The following is a 20,136-nucleotide window of genomic DNA, read 5'->3' as shown; positions in this document are numbered from 1 at the left end:
TGGGGAAATCTGGAATTTGAACTCCATACATCTTAAAGCTGCCAAGCTTCAGAAACCCTGATATAGAATGATGTACTACATCAAAGCAAAATGAATTGCCAATTCACACATCCCTTATATTTGTTACTGCTAACAACAGCAAAGCAGCCCCTGTTCCTGAATCTTAAGAACACCAAGTAAAATTTATAGTGTATGAATTCTCATATATGCTAGCACATGTAAAGCTTCAAAGTAGCATAGAACAAGTCCCATGTATGCATGCAGATTCCTTTAATAGGGAGAATACACCAAGTTAAACTATCTGGATGGAGAAAGCTTGGCTTCAGTAATTCACTGATACGATAGATTCATATTAGACTATTGCAGCTTCATCTGCAGAGAAATGTCTTAGAACAGTGGTCCCCAATCTTTCCAGCTTGGTGGACTGGCCGGGAGGGGGTGGGTGGGAGAGGGGATGGATGATTCTGTATGAGTGATTGGCGCATGCAGCTCAGAGGTGGGTTTCAGCAGGTTCTGACCAGTTCTGGAGAATCGGTAGCGGAAATCTTGAGTAGTTCGGAGAACCGATAAATACCACCTCTGATTGGCCCCGCCCCCAGCTATTTTCTACCTCCCGAGTCCCAGCTGATCCGGGGAAATGGGGATTTTGCAATAACCTTCCCCTGGATTGGGGAGGGAATGGAGATTTTACAGTATCCTTCCCTTGGAGTGGGGTGGGAATAGAGGTTTTACAGTATCCTTCCCCTGCCACGCCCACCAAGCCATGCCATGCCAACCATGCCATGCCCACAGAACCGGCAGTAAAAAAATTTGAAACCCACCACTAGTGCACCACATTTGCGTAAGTGCATAGTGTGCATGCACACTATTTCTAAATATACAATATTGATTTTCTCTCCAACTTTAGTAAGGATTTTAATCTGAAGATTCAAAGGTTTGGTTAGAATAGAGCTGGGTTTGCAAAAAGAATTTGATCCATACCTGGATTCTGAGGTAAGGCAATGGATGGTGAAAGATCTGAAAATGCGACATAACTCTTCTCTGGGTTGACAATGGTCTCATTCAAAAATACAATTCTAGTGAAAGCGGCAACACGTGCCCTAATCAAAGGTAGGGAAGAAAGAAAATAGCTATTAGGCTGAGATATAATCAAGAGTTTTCAGAGATATGTAGATTACTCATTCATCATGTTTTATTCACATGTATTATAAAGTTGCATTATGAAACATGAGAAAAATTACCTGTATGACCCAAGAGGATCTAATTTTCCATTTAAATAACCATATGTTTTAGATTCATTTCCTATTTCAACAACATAATCCTGATTTTTGGTAGAAGAAGATGAACGGTTTTCTTCAGTTTTGATATATGCAACATAAGTATTTGTTTCTTTACTCCTGAAATCAGTATATGTGTACTTTAAAGTCTCATTTGAGACTGTACCTAATTAGAAAGAACAACACATCGTAAGCTAAAGTTAAATGAAAAGCAGCACATCAATAAAATACTATTAGACTGGTTTTAAAATGAAAAGAAAAAAAACCCCAGTGAGATGAATTATTACTATTTATTTAGTTAGCTGCTTGGGAAGTTTGTTGGTGTGTAACATATCTCATTTCTATAGATGCAAGATTTTCTACTCCTGAACAAAAGTTAAGTGCAAATTTCTAAAAACAGTTAATTTAATTCACTTTTGGAAATGGTTTATATACAGTTTTAAGAGTAAATTAACAAAATGGTGTTTTGTTAATTTGGTTTCTAGAATTCATTGGGGAAAAAAGAAATACTTGCTTTCAGCTAAATGTTTCTGAAGTTGATTATGCTGCCTTTTAATTCACTTCCGTTTTTGCTTTTTAAAAGAAATAAATATCCAATGCTCACATTCCTTGACCAAATTGGGTATTTTGGTGAGGACAATCAGTGGTGGGTGGTCCCCAGTTCAGACTGGTTCCCAAGAACCGGTAGTAAAACCGGTGGGAGGCTCCGCCCTCTGACCCGGATGTCATCATAAGTGATCTGTGCATGTGCAGAAGCTTCAGCGCATGCGCAGAAGAGTGCACACGTGGGCGCGATGCGAACCAGTAAGAAGAACCCACCCCCGAGGACAATACTACAAATTTTGCAAAGGAGGATGTTTATAATAGTTTCTGCTTATTGTTTTGAAGCTCCTTAAATAGTTGCTGAGCAATTGTTCAGGTACATGGCTGATCTCCTACAGGGACAAGTCTCATCTCTGCCTTCAAAATGTCCTGCAATTCAAAATGTCCTGCAATTTATAGAAATTATGTACCGTAATTCCAACAGGACTTAGAAAACTACTTTAGCATAGGTTTATTTTAAACGTATCTTTCTTCAAAACAAAGCTCTGCCTTCATGGTGATCACAACACACAAATGCAAACTCAGGTGTCGAGTGTTTTGCAAACCAAAACAGAGGAGAAATATTTAACTAGAGATGCTTTTTCAGGAGGCAACTGGACTATCTTGTTTTTCTTTGAAGACATTTCGCTTCTCATCCAAGAAGCTTCTTAACTCTGTAATTATTGTAATTGAATAAATGGATCCCTACTGAATTGTTCTGGAGGTTTGGAAGGAAAGCAGACAAAATACAGGGAGCTAATTTCATAACATACTATTATCAACCATCTTGAAACTAAAGGCATTTCCTAATATTAAATACTCACATTCAATAAATTAAGAAGTGATGGTATACAGGGCTGTATTTACAACATTCACAGCAGAGTGACTGCTTTGAGATGGATGGCCATATAAAATTGTATGTGTGTATCATTCATTATTGGAGGACAGAAATGTATTTATGTATATATACATCTTATATACACAAATACATTTCTGTCTCATAATGAATGATAGGTAGAACATTACTGTCTAACACTCAACACAAAATACTGTTTTGCCAATAATCACCTAAAATTAATAAACTGCATCACATTGCACTATAGTGCATTTATCCCACCAAAATATAGATACAATACTTTGGGGATTAAATAGATTGACGAGCTGTCCATCTCAGCACAAAAATTAAGCATAGTTGAATATATATGCCAGTATTGGTGAACCTTTTCGGCACTGAGTACCAAAACGGAAGCGTGTGTGCACACATGCGTGTGTGCGCACCGGCCAAGTGGTCTTCGTGCACGCATGTGTGACAGAAACTGGAAGACCAGGTGGCCTGTGCGCATGCGTGCACCAGAAACCGGAAGAGCAGCTGCCTGGGGCGCGCATGCGTACCGGGTGGCTGCTCTTCCAGTTTCTGGCATGCATGAAGATCAGCCGGTCAGCACGCCAGAACCCGGAAGAGTAACGGGCGACGGCTCGCGTACCCGGAGAAATGGCTCTGTGTGCCACTTCCGGCAGGCGTGCCATAGGCTCTCCATCACGGATATATGCTGTTCATAGTTCAGAATAATTTCCTGTTACATTTTATGAAAAAAGATACAATATTAAATGTTTGGAAAACCGTTGATGATTTCATTGAATTATCTGTGCTGTTTTTTAATATATTTATTAGATTTTTTTAAAATCCAGCATTTATTGCTTTTAAAAATAATTCAAGGCAGTAAATATACTTCCTCCTTCTGTTTTCCCCACAGCCACAGCCCTGTGAGGTGAGTTGGGCTGAGAGAGTGACTGGCTGAAGATCACCAAACTGGCTTTCATGTCTAAGGGAGGTCTGCAAGCAAGTCTTCTGGTTTCTGTGCCAGCCCTTTCCCCATTACACCAAAATGGCTCTCAGCAACAATATAGAAGTTGCTTGGCACTGCTTTCTTGGGGATTTTTTTTTTTTACTTCTCAGTTTAGCTCACAATCATGATAATTCCTGGTCTCCCATCAAATGAAGTCCAACCTGCTTAGCTTTTCAAAACAGCCAAGATCATCTAGGCATTTGATAAACAATGTAACTGCTATTTTCCCAACAGTTTTAAAAGCAAGAGGAAGTGACTTTTGCATTTGGCATATACTGGATTTAAGTGCTGGTTTAGAATTTAGCTTTGACTGACTTTGGCTTCATTTTTTTTTTTAAATAAAAGAGCCCTCATATATACAGTAAATATTCATGGCATAAAGATAAAACATTCTTAGATCAATATAAAAAATAATGATCCAGGGGATAGCATACTTTACCTTCTGACGTGGTAATAATTACTGCATATGCTGTTATAGGTCCACGACTTGAACTAAAACTGTTGAACTGAACACTGAAAGAGTTGTGGCTGGTTGCCTTGACAGTAGGGGACACGAGCAAAGGCGGGGGATCTGGGAAAGAAAAAGTAACCATGACCTTATCAGGATATGGAAGGAATAAGGAAAAACAACAACACTGTGCCAAACCATCACTGCCCAGAGATTTATTCACAAAGCAACAGCCCTCAGCACATCATACAAATTTTATGAACCCATGTTCCAAGTACAACTTCTACATCTGTGTTCAAAGCACCTACTAAGGCACTTCCAGGTTGAAAGGATTAGCTGGTGGCATCACCGTTGCCCAGGAGATGCCTGGGGGGGGGGGCTCATTTCATGTCCCAGTTATTTTCCCACTTGTTTTTAATCTACTTATCTATTTTTATTTGCATGCTTTCAAACTGCTAGATAGACAGGAGCTCGGCAAGGAGAGGAGCTCATTCCGTCATGCTGCTTGCTCTTGGTTTTGAACTGCTGATCCGTCAACCTCTCAACGGTCTTTTGATACAACATCCTAACCACATGGGACACCACGCCCCACCCTTCTGTTCCAAGCTGAATTGCAGAATGGGATGTAAAGAGGCCGTTTTGAAAATTGCTCATAACTGCCTCCATGTTCCTTTATGGACTAGCATCTCCTCATTTGAACTAGTAATTTTTTAATACATACATATATATTCCAATTAGATAATTCACCTCAGGATATGGAGATACAAATGTATTGCCATAATCAGACTGATTATGTGCCATCAAGCTGGTGTCAACACTTAGTGGCCACATACATATCACTTATTAATAAGAAAATGCCCCCATCTGTATATCTAAAAATGTTATATACATACAATCAATATATAAAAAGGAACAGAGGTACCATTTTTCTTCAGATACGTTATCTGACAGATCTGCTCTAGTAATTTAGTAAGAAATTTAGAAAGATTTTGAGGGGTGCCAGGGAGAAAAATGGAAGCATTAATCACAGTGGTTTTCATATAAGTACATTTCTCATGTAAAAATACAGATGGGCATGCAACAGCTGTATCATTTTTATTCATTAAACAAGTCCATACAAGGTAGCTTTATGCTTACCAGTGATACTTGTGCGGCATTTTTTTTCCTGAGGAACACTCATTTTCTTATATGAAAGGGTGACAATTCTAATGGTATAAGTGGTAAAGTAATCCAGGCCTGTTACAATGGTTTGATATTTTTTCTCCAAAGTCTTGTTCCAATTATTGTTTAGGACCTCAATTCTGAAGCCATCATAACTTCCATTTGGATGGCTCCAGTTTAGACTTAATTGTGGCTCTTTTTCTACCAGATTGCAATCAAATCTATCCACTGATGCTGGATCTACAATAAAAGAGAACATCTATGTTTGTCCATTTGCTATTTAATAAACAGACAAATTATAATAAAAAGTGCAGCAGCACGGAGGAAAGAAAAACTTCTTCCTTAGTTATGTTTCTTTTTCAAAGAGTTATTCATCCCAGAAATGCAAATGGGGTATTAAGAGAAAAACCATATCAACATAAACATGTTTTATTATTGCACAAGGAGAAAAATAGTGAACTAAAATAAATTTCATCTACCCAGTGAATAAATTTAGGCTATTCTATTAACAATTCCTATGGAATAAGCTTTATTTGATTCACTGGCATTTATTTTTGAGGAGACCTGAACAGATTTCCACTACTAGAAATATTCTCTTTGTCACAAATTTAAAAACATTTGAAGAAGCATTCCCTATGACCTTGAAAAGATTCAGAATTACATTTATGCAATATCAGGATTGAGTCATTGAAAACAAAACAACTAGCTCCTATTTGCTGTAATCTGTTTTCCAATCTTCTATCATCTTTAGACCTCTATTTGTCCTGAGTTTTCTGATTTCAAGACAATCTCGGGTAGATATTGACTGGGTTCACTCAACACATTTAATCAGTTCAGTCAGAGATACAATATATGGTAGACTTCGTTAGTTTTATCCTTGTTTAGATTTTATTTTTGTAGTTTAGCATGGTATATAGGACAACAACCATTTTATAAGGTATATCATCATCCCAGGAAAATAGAATACTTTGGTAACCATGTTTGTTATATCAATACGCAATTTTAATGTGTTAGCCAGCCAGTAACTGGAGCCAATGAGGACCCCTCCATATATTATGGAAATGACAGAGACTCCTAGTGGTACAAGAGCTGATAGAATATAAGGTTTACTTTTGTATGCAACCCCCAGGAAAAGTTGTTCTGCAAAGGAGACATCTCACAAAAGTGCATCTCTAGAGTAAATCTTTTATGAGTTACAGGAATCGTGGGACTTGGTGGCATTGACCAATATCTCTTAAAATTATCTGTCCTAATATTTAGTTTCTGTACTAACCCAGATGGGGAATTAAAGAAATAATAGGGCTTAACATCCAATTGCTAGGTATAACATCTAATTGAAACAGAACAGCATATCTGAATACTATTTTTGTCCATTCCAGAATATATTCTTTTTGGATTATGTTCAAAGTAAAACATCCTTTTCTTCTATTGCACTTGCCCTCAGAATCCCATTCCCCCTGAAATTAGGTTGGTCTCAACACAGCTGATCTTTCAAAATGGATTGGGAGGTTAGGTGAGCCTATCGGTTATTATCATGCCTGTTGCCATCCTTTTTACCTTTTGTTGCGTATTGTTATTTTTTATTTTTATTACTGTACCAAAATTCTAAATATGTTCCCCACCTACAGTGGCTTTTGTTACACTGAATAAAATAAATAAGATCTTCAACTCAGTTTTCAGATGTATCCGGCACAAAGATTTCCATCCGTGTACAAATCATATGAAAATGTTTATTCTGTGCACAGAGCAATTTGCACATCTTTAGTATGTACATCTCTAGAGACTTACTTGTCCAATGAGTTATGTTTTCGGGTGTCCCTTTAGTCTTGTTATCTGCTGCTATGGAATATATGCTGAATTGATAATTAGTACCAGGATTTAGCTCTGAAATTTCAGTGCTAGTAGTTGGGGATGTTTTATTAGGTGTTCCATTGATGAGTATCCTATAAGAGTATGTAGAAGCAGCTGCATCAGGACTTTCCCATGATATGTTGACCATGGTTGTACTGACATCTTTGACTGTGATGTTGAAGACTGAGCTAGGTTCTGTAAAGGAAAAAAAGTATTTGAATACACACATACACCTACATGTGCCCAGGACAGTTATGTCATTGTTGTTATCATCATTATCTTCATCTCGCTTATTATTCATTAAAACAATATACCTTAATCAAAATACAGGAGGATGAAAGAAACAATGTAATTTACAAAATCAGCTGTAACCATTGCAACCAATTCTACATGGGACAAACATCACATCAATTAAAAACCAGGATCCACGAACACCGGCTGGCAATCAAACGCCATGATCCCAAATCCTTACCCACACCAACACCAAACAGCATCAGTTCGATTAGGGAATACAAAAATCATTGGCAACGCTACCCCGCCACCCTTGTGAGTTCATCAAAGCCTGGGACTCAACAAGCAATTCCATTAACAGACACATTCACCTACAACCAGTCTACGAACCCATCAGAATCCAAATCAACTGCATAGCCAACACGAGAATAGAACAGAACAGAACAAAAGATTATTTTTATTTGTCAAACTACGGGAAGACAGGGGCTTTCCAAATTATTTCTTCTTCAGGCTATCACCTACATGATTACTACACTGATTACTGGTTCATTATTCACAATGCAGTAAATGTTTTAGTATCTGTGCAAATATAAAGGCTTTGTAACATGACTTATGTTGTGACAATGAAAAGCACCAATATATAGAAGAGATCTGGCTCAAGATTTCCAATAACCATTTTCTTAAATTCTGATGGTGATGTAGGAGATGACCAGGCTGAACCCTGTCAAATGCATCATCAGTTTAGAGTCCCTCCGCTTCCACAAGAGACCTAAATCCTCCTTGAATCCCATTGATTCCTATCTAACACTAATTTGCTTTGACCATTAGAAGATCAGATACGTGAATAGGTAGCATATGTGGTCTGCCGGCAGCCTGCGGAACTGGCAGCAGAGTTGGACAGTGAGGAGTCTGGCGAGTTACATGGGCCACTCCTGGAGTCTGGGGAAGGCTTGGACAAGGGCTCTGCATTGGAGGCAGAGATGGGAACAGGGCCATCTGGGAGTTATGTGCTGACTCCAGAGCCTCCAGACTCTGATGTCAGCGAGGCAGAGGAACAGGTGGAGCCTGTTCCCAGTGCGCGCATGCGCAGAGCTGCCAGAAGGAAAGAACAGTTAAGACAAATGAGGCGACTCGGGAGTAAGGCTTGCAGATGATTGGCCCTTCCCATAAGACATAAAGGAGGAGCAAAGGCATGTGAGCCTTTGCAGGAAGCAACTTTGTTCCTGCTGGTTGGTTTAAATTCTGAAGCTCTGTTTTGTCTCTGTGCTCCATGTGGCCTTGCAATTAGGTCAATTAGGTCTTTGACTGCATGTCAAGGGAGATAAAAGTGGGTGCTTATCAGCCTTATCCCGAAGGACTGTGGCAGACTTCTGTCGGACTCTTTACAAACTATTTGTGACTCATCATGGGCTGGGAATGAACAGAATTCACAGCCGTTGAAATAAAAAGAGGGTTTTGGGGACTAATTGTGTGCCTTTTACTGTCTCAGGAAGCCTAGGTCAGAACAATAAACTTGAGGTACTTTGAGCTAAACACCTGTTCCAAGTTATTTGTGCCTGAAAGGTACAAACATTTGTCTTTTATTTAAACATTTTTTATAAGCAGAATACTTCATGGAGAAGTATTATCACCATCAAACAAAGCTAATTTTTGTGCTGAAAAAACTCAGAGATATGATTGGGTTTGTGGAAAGCACAAAAGAAAAATAGATTTCAACTTTAGAGCAAAAAATATTTTTAAGGCTTTAACTGTTGAAATTTTTCTACAAATATCAAAGTCAATCTCTTCTTGTTTTCTTTGAAAACATAATACAAATGTAAAGAATACTCTTTAAGCATTATATTAACATACTTATTTAATTTAATTAACTTATTTTATTTACTTGTTTACTTATATAAACTGTTTTCTGAGAGAATTAAGGTAATGGGTAGATATGTACTTTCATCAAATAAAAATATACTACACATGACGATACATATGAGAGGAAAATAAAATAATTTCCAATCCCCAATGCCCAATTATTATAGTAACATGTCAAGTAGCATTGTTAATCATAAGTTAATACTGCACTAAAATATTATTCTTTCATCACGTTAAGACATTCTGTTTGATTTAACTCCATACTGTGCATTTAAAAATAATGCACAGGAAAAAAAATAACCTAATTTAATATACTTACTTGTATAAACTGTTGTTCCATTTGGGTCTCCTTCGGTTTTATTGCCATTGACTTGTGCAAATATTTCAAACTCATAAAATCTTCCAGGTTCCAAGTGAGAAATTGACACATATGTATTACTAGAAGGGAAGCTAAAAGGACGTATTGATGGAATATGTCCATCAATACGTATTCGGTAAGTGTAATTAGATGCATTTGGATCCTTATTTTTCCAACTTAAATCCAGGGATGTAGTACTGATGTTTTCAGCTTTAATATCATAAACTGGACTGGGCTCTGTTTAAGAAAAAAAGGTATTATTTTAGGTGCTGAAGTGATTAAAGATTTTGTTACTATTATGGACAGTGAATGCAACTACTCAAATAGTACTGACAAAGGTATAGACACAAATGTGTGGATTTTCAAACAACATATATAGGAGTACACAGGAGAAAGATAAATATACAGAAAAAAGGCATGGGATTTTATGTACAATACTCTCCATCATCCCAGCCAATTATGCCTCAATTTATTTGTAATGAACAGAAAGATAAAAAAGGACAATTCTTTGAGACTATCAGAATATTTTTCCCATCTATTGTAAGACAAGTAATATACAAAGTATATGTGAACAAGGCAGAATCACTTGTGAAAACAGTAACAAAAATTTAAGATTCTGAACCACAGTCAACTATATCTGTTAACGAGAGAAAAACACATATAAAGTATTATTTCAATATATTCCTCATGTAAAGATTTAAAACATAAGTGAAATTGCTAAACTTTTAGTATTAATACTTTCTTTTGGCTCTGTCTTAAATAAAATTTCAGGATATATGTAGTAAAATGTTTGTTTGTATGTGTTTGGGTGTTCCTTTTCTACATATACGCTACATTGATGGTCAAATCAGGTTTTGTGGGCAAAATGTTGCTATTTGAATAGGGCCTAAAATTCAGATCCTGGCTAGATATAGCATAAAAATTCTTGCCAAACATAATTAGTTCCCCTAAATAGAGCATATATCTGGAAAATAAATGTATAAAACAAATACAGGTAGTCCTTGACTTACAACAGTTCATTTAGTGACCATTCACCATTCACTTCATGAATGATGAGCTGAGGTGGCGTAGTGGTTAGAGTGCAGTACTGCAGCTACTTCAGCTGACTGCTAGTTCAGCAGATCAGCAGATCGAATCTCACCGGCTCAAGGCTGACTCAGCCTTCCATCCTTCCGAGGTGGGTAAAATGAGGACCCAGATTGTTGGGGGCAATATGCTATTTAGTATACTGTCTTTGGTGTAAGCTGCCCAGAGTCCTTGGAGAGTGGGCGGCATAGAAATATGACTTTGAATTATTATTATTATTATTATTATTATTATTATTATTATTATTATTATTATTATTATTATTATTATTATTAAAGTTACAACAGCACTGAAAAAAGTGACTCATGACCAAAGTTACAACCTTTGCAGCATCCCCATAATCATGTGATCAAAATTCAGATGCTTGGCAACTGGTTCATATCTATGACAGTTGCAGTGTCCCAGGGTCATGGGATCAACTTATGTGACCTTCTAACAAGCAAAGTCAATAGGGAAGCCAGATTCACTTAACAACCAGGTTACTAATTTAGCAACTGCAGTGATTCACTTAACAACTGTGGCGAGAAAGGTCGTAAAATTATTTAACAAATGGGCAAAACTTACTTAACAAATGCCTCACAACAACATAAATTTTGGGTTCCATTATGGTTGTAAGTTGAAAACTACCTATAGTAGTGCTTTGAAAAATACAACTAGTCACATTTGTTCATTTTTCCAAATATATGCTCTATTTCAGATGCACTATCTCTTATTTATCTCTTTGGGCTTTTATGCTCTTTTAATTCCAATATATAGAGGACCAATATTTTCCAATTTCAATAGGTTTAGAAACATAATGTGACGCACATTATTTTGTACACTTTATAAAACTGAGGATACCAGTGAAATCTGTGCATTAGTACAGATAGTCCTGAACTTACAACCACAACGGAACCCAAAATTTATGTTGCTAAGTGAGAAATTTGTTAAGTGAATTTTGTCCCATTTTATGACCTTTCTTGCCACAGTTGTTAACTGAATCACTGCAGTTGTTAAGTGAACCTGGCTTCCGCATTGACATTGTCAGAAGGTTGCAAAAGCTGATCACGTGACTCTGGGACACGGCAACCGTCATAAATATGAGTCAGCTGCCAAGTGTCTGAATTTTGATCACATGGCCATGGGGATGCTGCAATGGTTGCTAAGTGTGAAAAATGGTCCTAAGCCACTTTTTTCAGTACCATTGTAACTTTGAACGGTTACTAAGCGAACCGTTGTTACTCAAGGACTACCTGTACTTGTTCTCTTGCTCTAGGCTCCATAATGGCAGAATTTGTCAATTTAATTTCAAATAAATTGCAAATCAAATTTACATATTATCCTAGGATCCATCATACATCGAGGGCTTCCTGTACAGTCACATCATTTAAATTCACTTACTTGTATAAACACTTGTATCCTTTGGATCTCCCTTATTGCCATCAATTTCTGCATAAATTTCAAATTTGTATAATGTTCCTGGTTCCAAGCCATCAACTTTCACAAACGAAGTATTAGAAGTTTTATTGTCAAAGTAACTAGTTCCATTAATGTATATTTGATAAGTATAATTAGATGCATTTGTATCATTATTTTTCCACTTTACATCCAGAGTTGTAGTGGTGACATTTTCAAATTCAATATCATACACTGGACTGGGTCCTGTTTAAGAAATAAAATGCTTTTATATTATTCAGTCTAAAATATTACCAGACAGACATGGTTGAATGATAATTAATGGTTTCAACAGATGCATGAATGTTGAATAAATATCTGTAGGAATTTTATTCAGTTTAATTGAAACTAGTTAAGGGTTTGAGTTCTTAATCAGGGCCAGGTAGGAATGTGGGGGGTGGGGGCAGGGAAATGAAATGTGGACACCCTTTTCAACCAGCCTTCACAGCAGCATGAATATTAAATCAAAATAAATCCATGATCATGCATTTTTCTCCAATTAGGTCTTCAGCAAAATGCAAACCACTTTCTTTTCATATCTTAAAAAAATAGTGTATTACTGACATTCGCATACAGAAGAAATTACATTTTAGCTTACATCCTTTCTTGATTATTTTACTCTGGAATAAAATAATATTCAACTCTCAGCATAAAAAATCACAAAACATTCAAAACTTCACAATAAAGTTCACTTCTAATCTATACAATCCTCATTTTACAAAATTCACCACAACAAAGCAGCAGGCTGACTGTTGAGCTGCAATACATTAAATTTCCAGTACTGTGAATGGTGTCATCATAACACCGATTCTCCTTCATAATTAGTTGGTCCTTTAAATACTTTTAGCAGGTAGCTTAATCATGGGGTAAAATTCATCAGTCAACAGAAATAAATCAAATCTGAGAATGTTTCCCAAGAAAAAGGGTAGGATGCAAATAATGTCAAGTTGCTATCTACTATAACATGTTAATTATAACACTTAGATGCAGAAAAGTTTACCCCAAAGCAGCACACATTCAGCTACATAGGATCACACTTCATTGCACAAGTTAGGGGAGGCTGAGAGGCCTGGTGCAGATGAGATACAAGTTGGGGAAAACAGAGGAAGGCCTGGAAGGCCAGTGTAGGCCACATGCAAATGAAAGAATACATACTGGAGTAATTTGCTGCCTTCCCTACTAGCTTCTCCATTGACCTTGCTTGCAGGAAGATGGCAAAGGATGCAAGTGGCAATCACATGGCATGGTTTCCTGCAACAATGTAATTGCTAATTGGCACACTGAGCAGACTGTGATGTGACCACGGGAGTCATTTGATGGCCAAAACTTTGAGGATTGGATGTATCTTTATTTTTTCTGTACCATCGCTCAATGGCTGTTTTGATGTCTATAGAAATTCTCAATCATCCAGGTCATGATTTCTCAAAGATGCTTTTTCCCAAAGGCAATTGGACTTTCTTTGGAGTTTCTTCTTCTTCTTTTTTTCTTAAAACATTTCACTTCTCATCCAAGAAGCTTCTTCAGAAAGTCTAGTTGCCTTTTGAAAAAAGCACCTTTGAGACAATCATGACCTGGATGATTGAAGCACTCGTCACCTCTTGTCACCTCTCGTCTGGACTATTGTAACGCTCTCTACATGGGACTCCCCTTGGGGTACACCCGGAGGCTCCAACTGGTGCAGAATGCGGCCGCGCGGGGGATTATGGGAGCGACGGGGCGCTCCCATGTGACTCCTCTCCTGCGCGAGCTGAATTGGCTTCCAGTGGACTTCTGGGTGCGCTTCAAGGTGTTGGTGATCACCTTTAAAGCGCTCCATGGCTTAGGGCCGGGGTACTTACGGGACCGCCTTCTGCCACCAATAGCCTCCCACCGGCCGGTTCGCTCCCACAGAGAGGGCCTCCTCAGGGTGCCGTCGGCCAGACAATGCCGGCTGGCGACCCCCAGGAGGAGAGCCTTCTCTGTGGTGGCACCTACCCTTTGGAATAATCTACCCCCCAGAGATACGAGTGATCTCCGACCTCCGGACTTTTCGTCAGGCCCTAAAAACTTACTTTTTTCAGTTAGCCGGTCTGTCTTGATTTTAGGGTTGGTTTTAAAATTTTGATACTGATTTTAAATTGACAAGTTTTAAATTATGGGCCAAATTTATTAATTATTTTAAATCTATTTTTAATTGCAATGTTATGTATAAATGTTTTTATTTTGGCTGTTCACCGCCCTGAGTCCGAAAGGAGAAGGGCGGTATAGAAGTTTGAATAATAAGTTTGAATAATAATAAATTGAGAACTTCTATAGACATCAAAACTTTGAACAGCCACTGAATGAAGGGACATAGGCTGAGAGCTATCTGTACATGGTAGCCTCTTTTGTTTAACATAAATACCCCTGTACAGCTTTGCTTATATAGTGCACATTTTATGTAATCACATTATTGAAAAAACTGAACAGAATCCTAGGAAGGATATAGGCACAACCACCTGTGTTTAAATCCATGTCCCTGGCTTGTGAAAGCTTCCCCAGAGGTGGCATGTAGGTGGGTTCTGGCAGTAGTTAATGCTTCTTTATGGGAGAGGGTGGTGCTCCAGCATTTTATGGATGCTGTGGTCTGCCATTTTCTTAAGAGGTCATTGCTCCACCCCAGGGGTGTCAAACTGGCATCATGCGTCCCGGATGCGTCACATGCAAGCCACGCCCACCCTGGCTCCGCAAAGGCAAAAAAGTCACGATATGTCATGATACATCACATGACGCAATCGAGTTTGACACCTGTGCTCTACCCAATCCACCAGAGTTGGGAAGCAGGGTATGTTACAGATCCCGTCTCTTAAGGAGGTCCATTCAGTGGGACCAAGAAGAACAGCCTTCTCCATGGTAGCCCTTTCCATGTGGAAAAATCATTCTTGCAGAAATAATTCACCTCCACCTTGACACTCATTCAAAAGGCACATGGTTTTGCCCACGGATGTGGGGACCCCATCAAGTGGATAGTCTGATTGTTGTCATGGGGGTGGGGGAGTTTATGGGTTTTTATTTGGAGTTATATTTCTGTAAGCGGCCCAGAGTCACTGTGAGATGTGCAGCTCATGTAAGTTTTCTTATAAAATACATAAAAAATAATGCACTTACTTGTATAAACATTTCTTTCACTTGGATCTCCTTTGGTTTTATTATCATCGAGTTGTGCATATATTTCAAACCTGTATAATGTTCCAGGTTTCAAGTAAGGAATTGATACATAGGTAGTATCAGAAGTTTCATTGTAAGAATGATCAGGTCCATCAATATGTATTTGATAAATGTAACTTGATGAATTTGTATCATTATTTTTCCATGTTAAATCCAGGGATGTAGTAGTGATGTTTTCAGCTTTAATATCATATACTGGACTGGGCTCTATTTAAGAGAAAAAGACTTTTTACGTACCAAATGATAATCAAGATTAAATATTTAGCATTTTTTCTATGGGGTTAGAAATCATCATGTAAATTGCAACTTTTTAATTCACACAACAGACAGTATGTCTCTAGTTATTAATTCTATTCGACAAATTAGGATCTTATTATAGTGTTATAGTATTTATAATATGTTATAATATGTATTTTATAAGGAAAATACATTTAGATTAATGAATGTAAATATATATTGTGCAATTGATGCACACAGGTTGTATAGTATTCCTCGTGGTTTTAATAGGTGCATGGTTGTTGCATAAAATATCTGCAGGAGCTGTAATTCACTTTTTCACTGAAACTAGTTAAGGGTTTGGGTGAATTTAATCAGTAGCAATGTGAGGAGGTAAAAACAGTGAAGATTCTGTAGGATTGAAATGTAGAATTCTAGCAGTTAAGGCTCCAGACTAAAAACCAGGAGACTGTGAGTTCCAGTCTTGCCTTAGGCACAAAAGCCAGCTGGGTGACTTTGCGCCAGTCACTTTCTCACAAACCAACACACCCCACAGGGTTGTTGTTTTGGGAAAAATAAAAGGAACGTGTAATAGGTATGTTTGCCAGCTTGAGTTATTTATAAAAATAATAAAAGTGGGATATAAATCATACATAAAAACAAATGAAACGAATATTAGCATAAAAGTATATCTGCTGTCATGCATTATTCTCTCAACAAGACTTAAGCAAAATACAAAGCACTTTTTCTTCCCATCTTAAAAATGTACTTCTCAAAACTGTACACCAAGAGAAGTAAATTTTTAGCTTAAATTATGTAAAATTTCTATTTCAAAAGTTGGCGATAAGAGAAAGCAGGATGATTTTGTATTAAATATTTGGACAAATGACCATTTAGTAATTTATATTAAGATATTCTCCTATTAGGGAAAATGCATATAAAAGTTCTATAACGTCAAACTTTTCAGCCTAGAATATAAAATAATTATTAGATTGGAATAAATTTGAATTAACGTGCACTGAAAAATCAGCCAGATATTTACTAATCTCTATATTCCTAATGCTTTAATGCTTATTCTGTATCCCTACCGAGACTGTGACCATTTTAGAAGCCCTCTTGCAAGTGATGTCACAACAAGATGACTAACAAAGCTTTTTTTTTTAAAGGTTAATTTCTAGGTGTGGAATGCCAACAATAGAGAATCATATTTGTTCTAATCTTCTGAGCAAAGAAAAGAACTTCTGATTTCCCCAGGCCTTTTATTTTTGTTCTTTTCATCAAACATTTTTCCTGGAAATTTGCAGGAAATTAATTAATAAATCAGTACAAATAAACCAAATCTCAGAATATTTCACAAGAAAAATGATATATGATGTAGAAATACAGGTAGTCCTCAACAATTGAGCCCAAAATTTATGTTTCTGAGTGAAACAATTGTTAAGTGAGTTTTGCCTCATTTTACAACCTTTCTCGCCACAGTTGTTAAGTGCAGTTGTTAAGTTAGTAACACGGTTGTTAAGTGAATCTGCCTTCCGCATTGACTTTGCTTGTCAGAAGGTTGCAAAAGCTGATCCCGTGACTCTGGGACACGGCAACTGTCATAAATACGAACCAGTTGCCAAGTGTCTGAATTGTGATCATGTGACCATGGGGATGCTACAACGGCAATAACTGTGAAAAAGTCATGTCACTTTTTTCAGTGCCGTTGTAACTTTGAATGGTCACTAAATGAACTCTTGTTAAGTCGATGACTACCTGTACTTATATTCTTCCATGTATAGTATGCTGGAAAGAGTTTTCCAGCATACTATACATGGTACCCTCTTTTGTTCAACTCTTTATCAGAAATGTATAATTTTTACCTCCGAGGGCACATGCAGATAATATTTTATATAAATATTTTATGTAATAATGAAATATACATCACATCTCTTATTTTAATGTACTTACTTGTATAAACATTTATTTCACTTGGATCTCCTTTGGTTTTATTATCATCGAGTTGTGCATATATTTCAAACCTGTATAATGTTCCAGGTTTCAAGTAAGGAATTGATACATAGGTAGTATCAGAAGTTTCATTATCAGAATGACCAGGTCCATCAATATGTATTTGATAAGTGTAACTTGATGAATTTGTATCATTATTTTTCCATGTTAAATCCAGGGATGTAGTAGTGATGTTTTCAGCTTTAATATCATATACTGGACTGGGCTCTATTTAAGAGAAAAAGACTTTTACGTACTGAATGATAATAAAGATTAAATATTTAGCATTTTTTCTATGGGATTAGAAATCATCATGTAAATTGCAACTTTTTAATTCGTACAACATACAGTATGTCTCTAGTTACTAATTCTATTTGACAAATTAGGAGCTTATTATAGTGCTATAATATTGATGCTTTGGGTGTTGACTGAAAAGTTGGGCTCAGTTTAAGTAAAACAATTAAATGTTTCTTTCAAATTATCTTGGATTAGAATGGAATTTGTACCAAATTGTGAATCAAACTGACAAATACAAAACTCTATTTAGGTTTTCAAAGACTGTATGTAAAATAAACTGTGAAAGAGGTATGGAATAATAATTTGCCCATTTATTCCCCACCTCCACTCTCCAGTTGTAGTTGTCTCAATTTTATTTCATTTTTATTTCAGAATCCTTCCACTGAACAGAAAGATGAGAAAGAACGTCTCTTTTGTGTCAGCTGAAACATATTTTTTTTCCAATAACTACTACCCTAGTGCTACAATATTCTCAACCATACAGAAAATTCTAAGCTCACTCAACCCAATATCTGAGATTCTGCCTTTTTTTATAATAGAATTAGGCCTGATGTGGCAAGCCAGTAAGAAGCACAAGGTACTCCTCCAAGATAAATCCACTTTTGTGGCATTGATGTTTACAAATAAAATGCCAAAAAATTGAGTGTTTTTGTCTTAACAAAGAAAGGAGTGGGCTTGTTTTACAAAAAAAAAAAAACACCCCAAAATATTATTATTGTAACCTAGATTTAACATATGGAAAAGTTAAACAAAATAAAAACATCCAGTTAAGAGTCAGGCTAATTGCATTGTTAATTTAATGTACTTACTTGTATAAAGACTTATTTCTTGTGTGTCTCCTGTAATATTGGTCCCATTTATTTGTGCCGCTATTTCAAAGCTATATAACGTTCCAGGTTGCAAATTACTGACTATTGTATTTCCAGTATTAGAAAACATATCATTATGAAAATCAGGTCCTTTTTCAAGTATTTTGTAAATATAGGTTAAAGCATTTACATCTTCATTGGTCCAAGTCAGAATTATTGATGTGGAATTGAGATGGTTAGCGTGGATGCTAGAAACTGGACTGGGTTCTGTGAAAAAAACAAAATTACTTTTACCAGTAAATAAAACAAAAAATATTGATGTACATAAAATGTTAACAAGAATCCAAGCACACCTGAAATTAATGAAATTAATTAATGGACTTAATTATATGTACTTCCCTCCATAAAAAGAGTTTACATTTAGTTTTAGATGGTGATAAAGGAGAGTGATATAATAATGATTGAAGCTCATTTAATAGCCATAAGCATTAACTACTCCAATCACTTCACTTAATAAAGTGTACTTACTGGTATGAACAACTGTTTCATTTGGGTTTCCTTTAGTTTTACCACCATCTACTTGTGGATATATTTTAAATCTGTATGACTTTCCAGGTTGCAAGTTAGTAATTGGCTCACTCAATTTATTAGAACTTTTATTATGAAGATCACCAGGTACATCAACAACTATTTGGTAAGTGTAACTAGATGCATTTTTATCATCATTTTTCCAACTTAAGTTCAGTGTTGTGTTGGTGATATTTTCAGCATGAATACTATGAACAGGACTTGGCTCTGTTTAAGAAACAGAAAACAATTTTCTCTGATCAGAGAATTAAAATCTTATCATACCATTAAGTATTACTAACCCAGATTACGATTTGTTACTGTACGTCTTCTCTTTTTCACTGTTTCTAATACTGTGGTACCATTTTAAGGTACGACAATTAAAAAGATGTTTAATATTATTACATATTAAGACTTTAGAAGCAGAATGTAATAAATAAATGCTGCAACACCAATATTAAAATTTAATAATAAGGAAGATATAGTAGCAAAACTTAATTATTCCTTTATCTGAAAGTTTCAGGCTGAAACCCTATCCTGTGGCATGCAATTATATTTTTATAAGAAAAGAAAGAAAATGTAATTTACAGTCTACATCCCTATACAACCAGTTTGGAGATAAGGTTTTTTAAAGTAGTGCAGCAAAAATTTAACAAATTAACCTATGAGGCTCGTGTTAGCATGACATATTGGAAATATGATAATAAAGTCTTTATGAAAGAATTCCAGCACCTACTATGTATCAAATGCAAGCCCTATTTACTATGAAATCAATATTTAAATTCTTCCACATTTTATGCCCTGTGCAAGATCTTGTTGAATGGGAAGGAAGGTTTCCATCTGCCCCTTCTTTAATAATGGAAAATCTGTTTGTTTTTGGACTTCTGGGAAAGATGGTGGGCTGAAGATGGTTCTGTGGAAAGTGGAGCTAATGTTT

General features: G+C 36.5%; 1 protein-coding gene across 1 annotated transcript in view; it reads right to left on the bottom strand.

Moving 5' to 3' along the window:
- Positions 1-20,136, bottom strand: part of LOC117665248 (receptor-type tyrosine-protein phosphatase eta) — a 104,594-nt gene that overhangs the window by 10,857 nt on the left and 73,601 nt on the right. The window contains exons 4-14 of the mRNA XM_060687725.2: positions 19,161-19,427; positions 18,633-18,899; positions 17,488-17,754; positions 15,262-15,528; positions 12,082-12,342; positions 9,577-9,852; positions 7,104-7,361; positions 5,292-5,555; positions 4,146-4,277; positions 1,242-1,443; positions 982-1,100 (exon numbers count right to left, since the gene is read on the bottom strand). Of these exons, the coding sequence (XP_060543708.2) occupies positions 982-1,100; positions 1,242-1,443; positions 4,146-4,277; positions 5,292-5,555; positions 7,104-7,361; positions 9,577-9,852; positions 12,082-12,342; positions 15,262-15,528; positions 17,488-17,754; positions 18,633-18,899; positions 19,161-19,427 (2,580 nt within the window). The remainder of the gene's footprint in view (positions 1-981; positions 1,101-1,241; positions 1,444-4,145; positions 4,278-5,291; positions 5,556-7,103; positions 7,362-9,576; positions 9,853-12,081; positions 12,343-15,261; positions 15,529-17,487; positions 17,755-18,632; positions 18,900-19,160; positions 19,428-20,136) is intronic.

This window comes from Pantherophis guttatus, chromosome 1 (genome assembly GCF_059756535.1).
Source record: "Pantherophis guttatus breed Tessera chromosome 1, ASM5975653v1, whole genome shotgun sequence".
Lineage (NCBI taxonomy): Eukaryota > Metazoa > Chordata > Lepidosauria > Squamata > Colubridae > Pantherophis > Pantherophis guttatus.
This window is presented reverse-complemented; position numbering and strand designations above follow the sequence as displayed.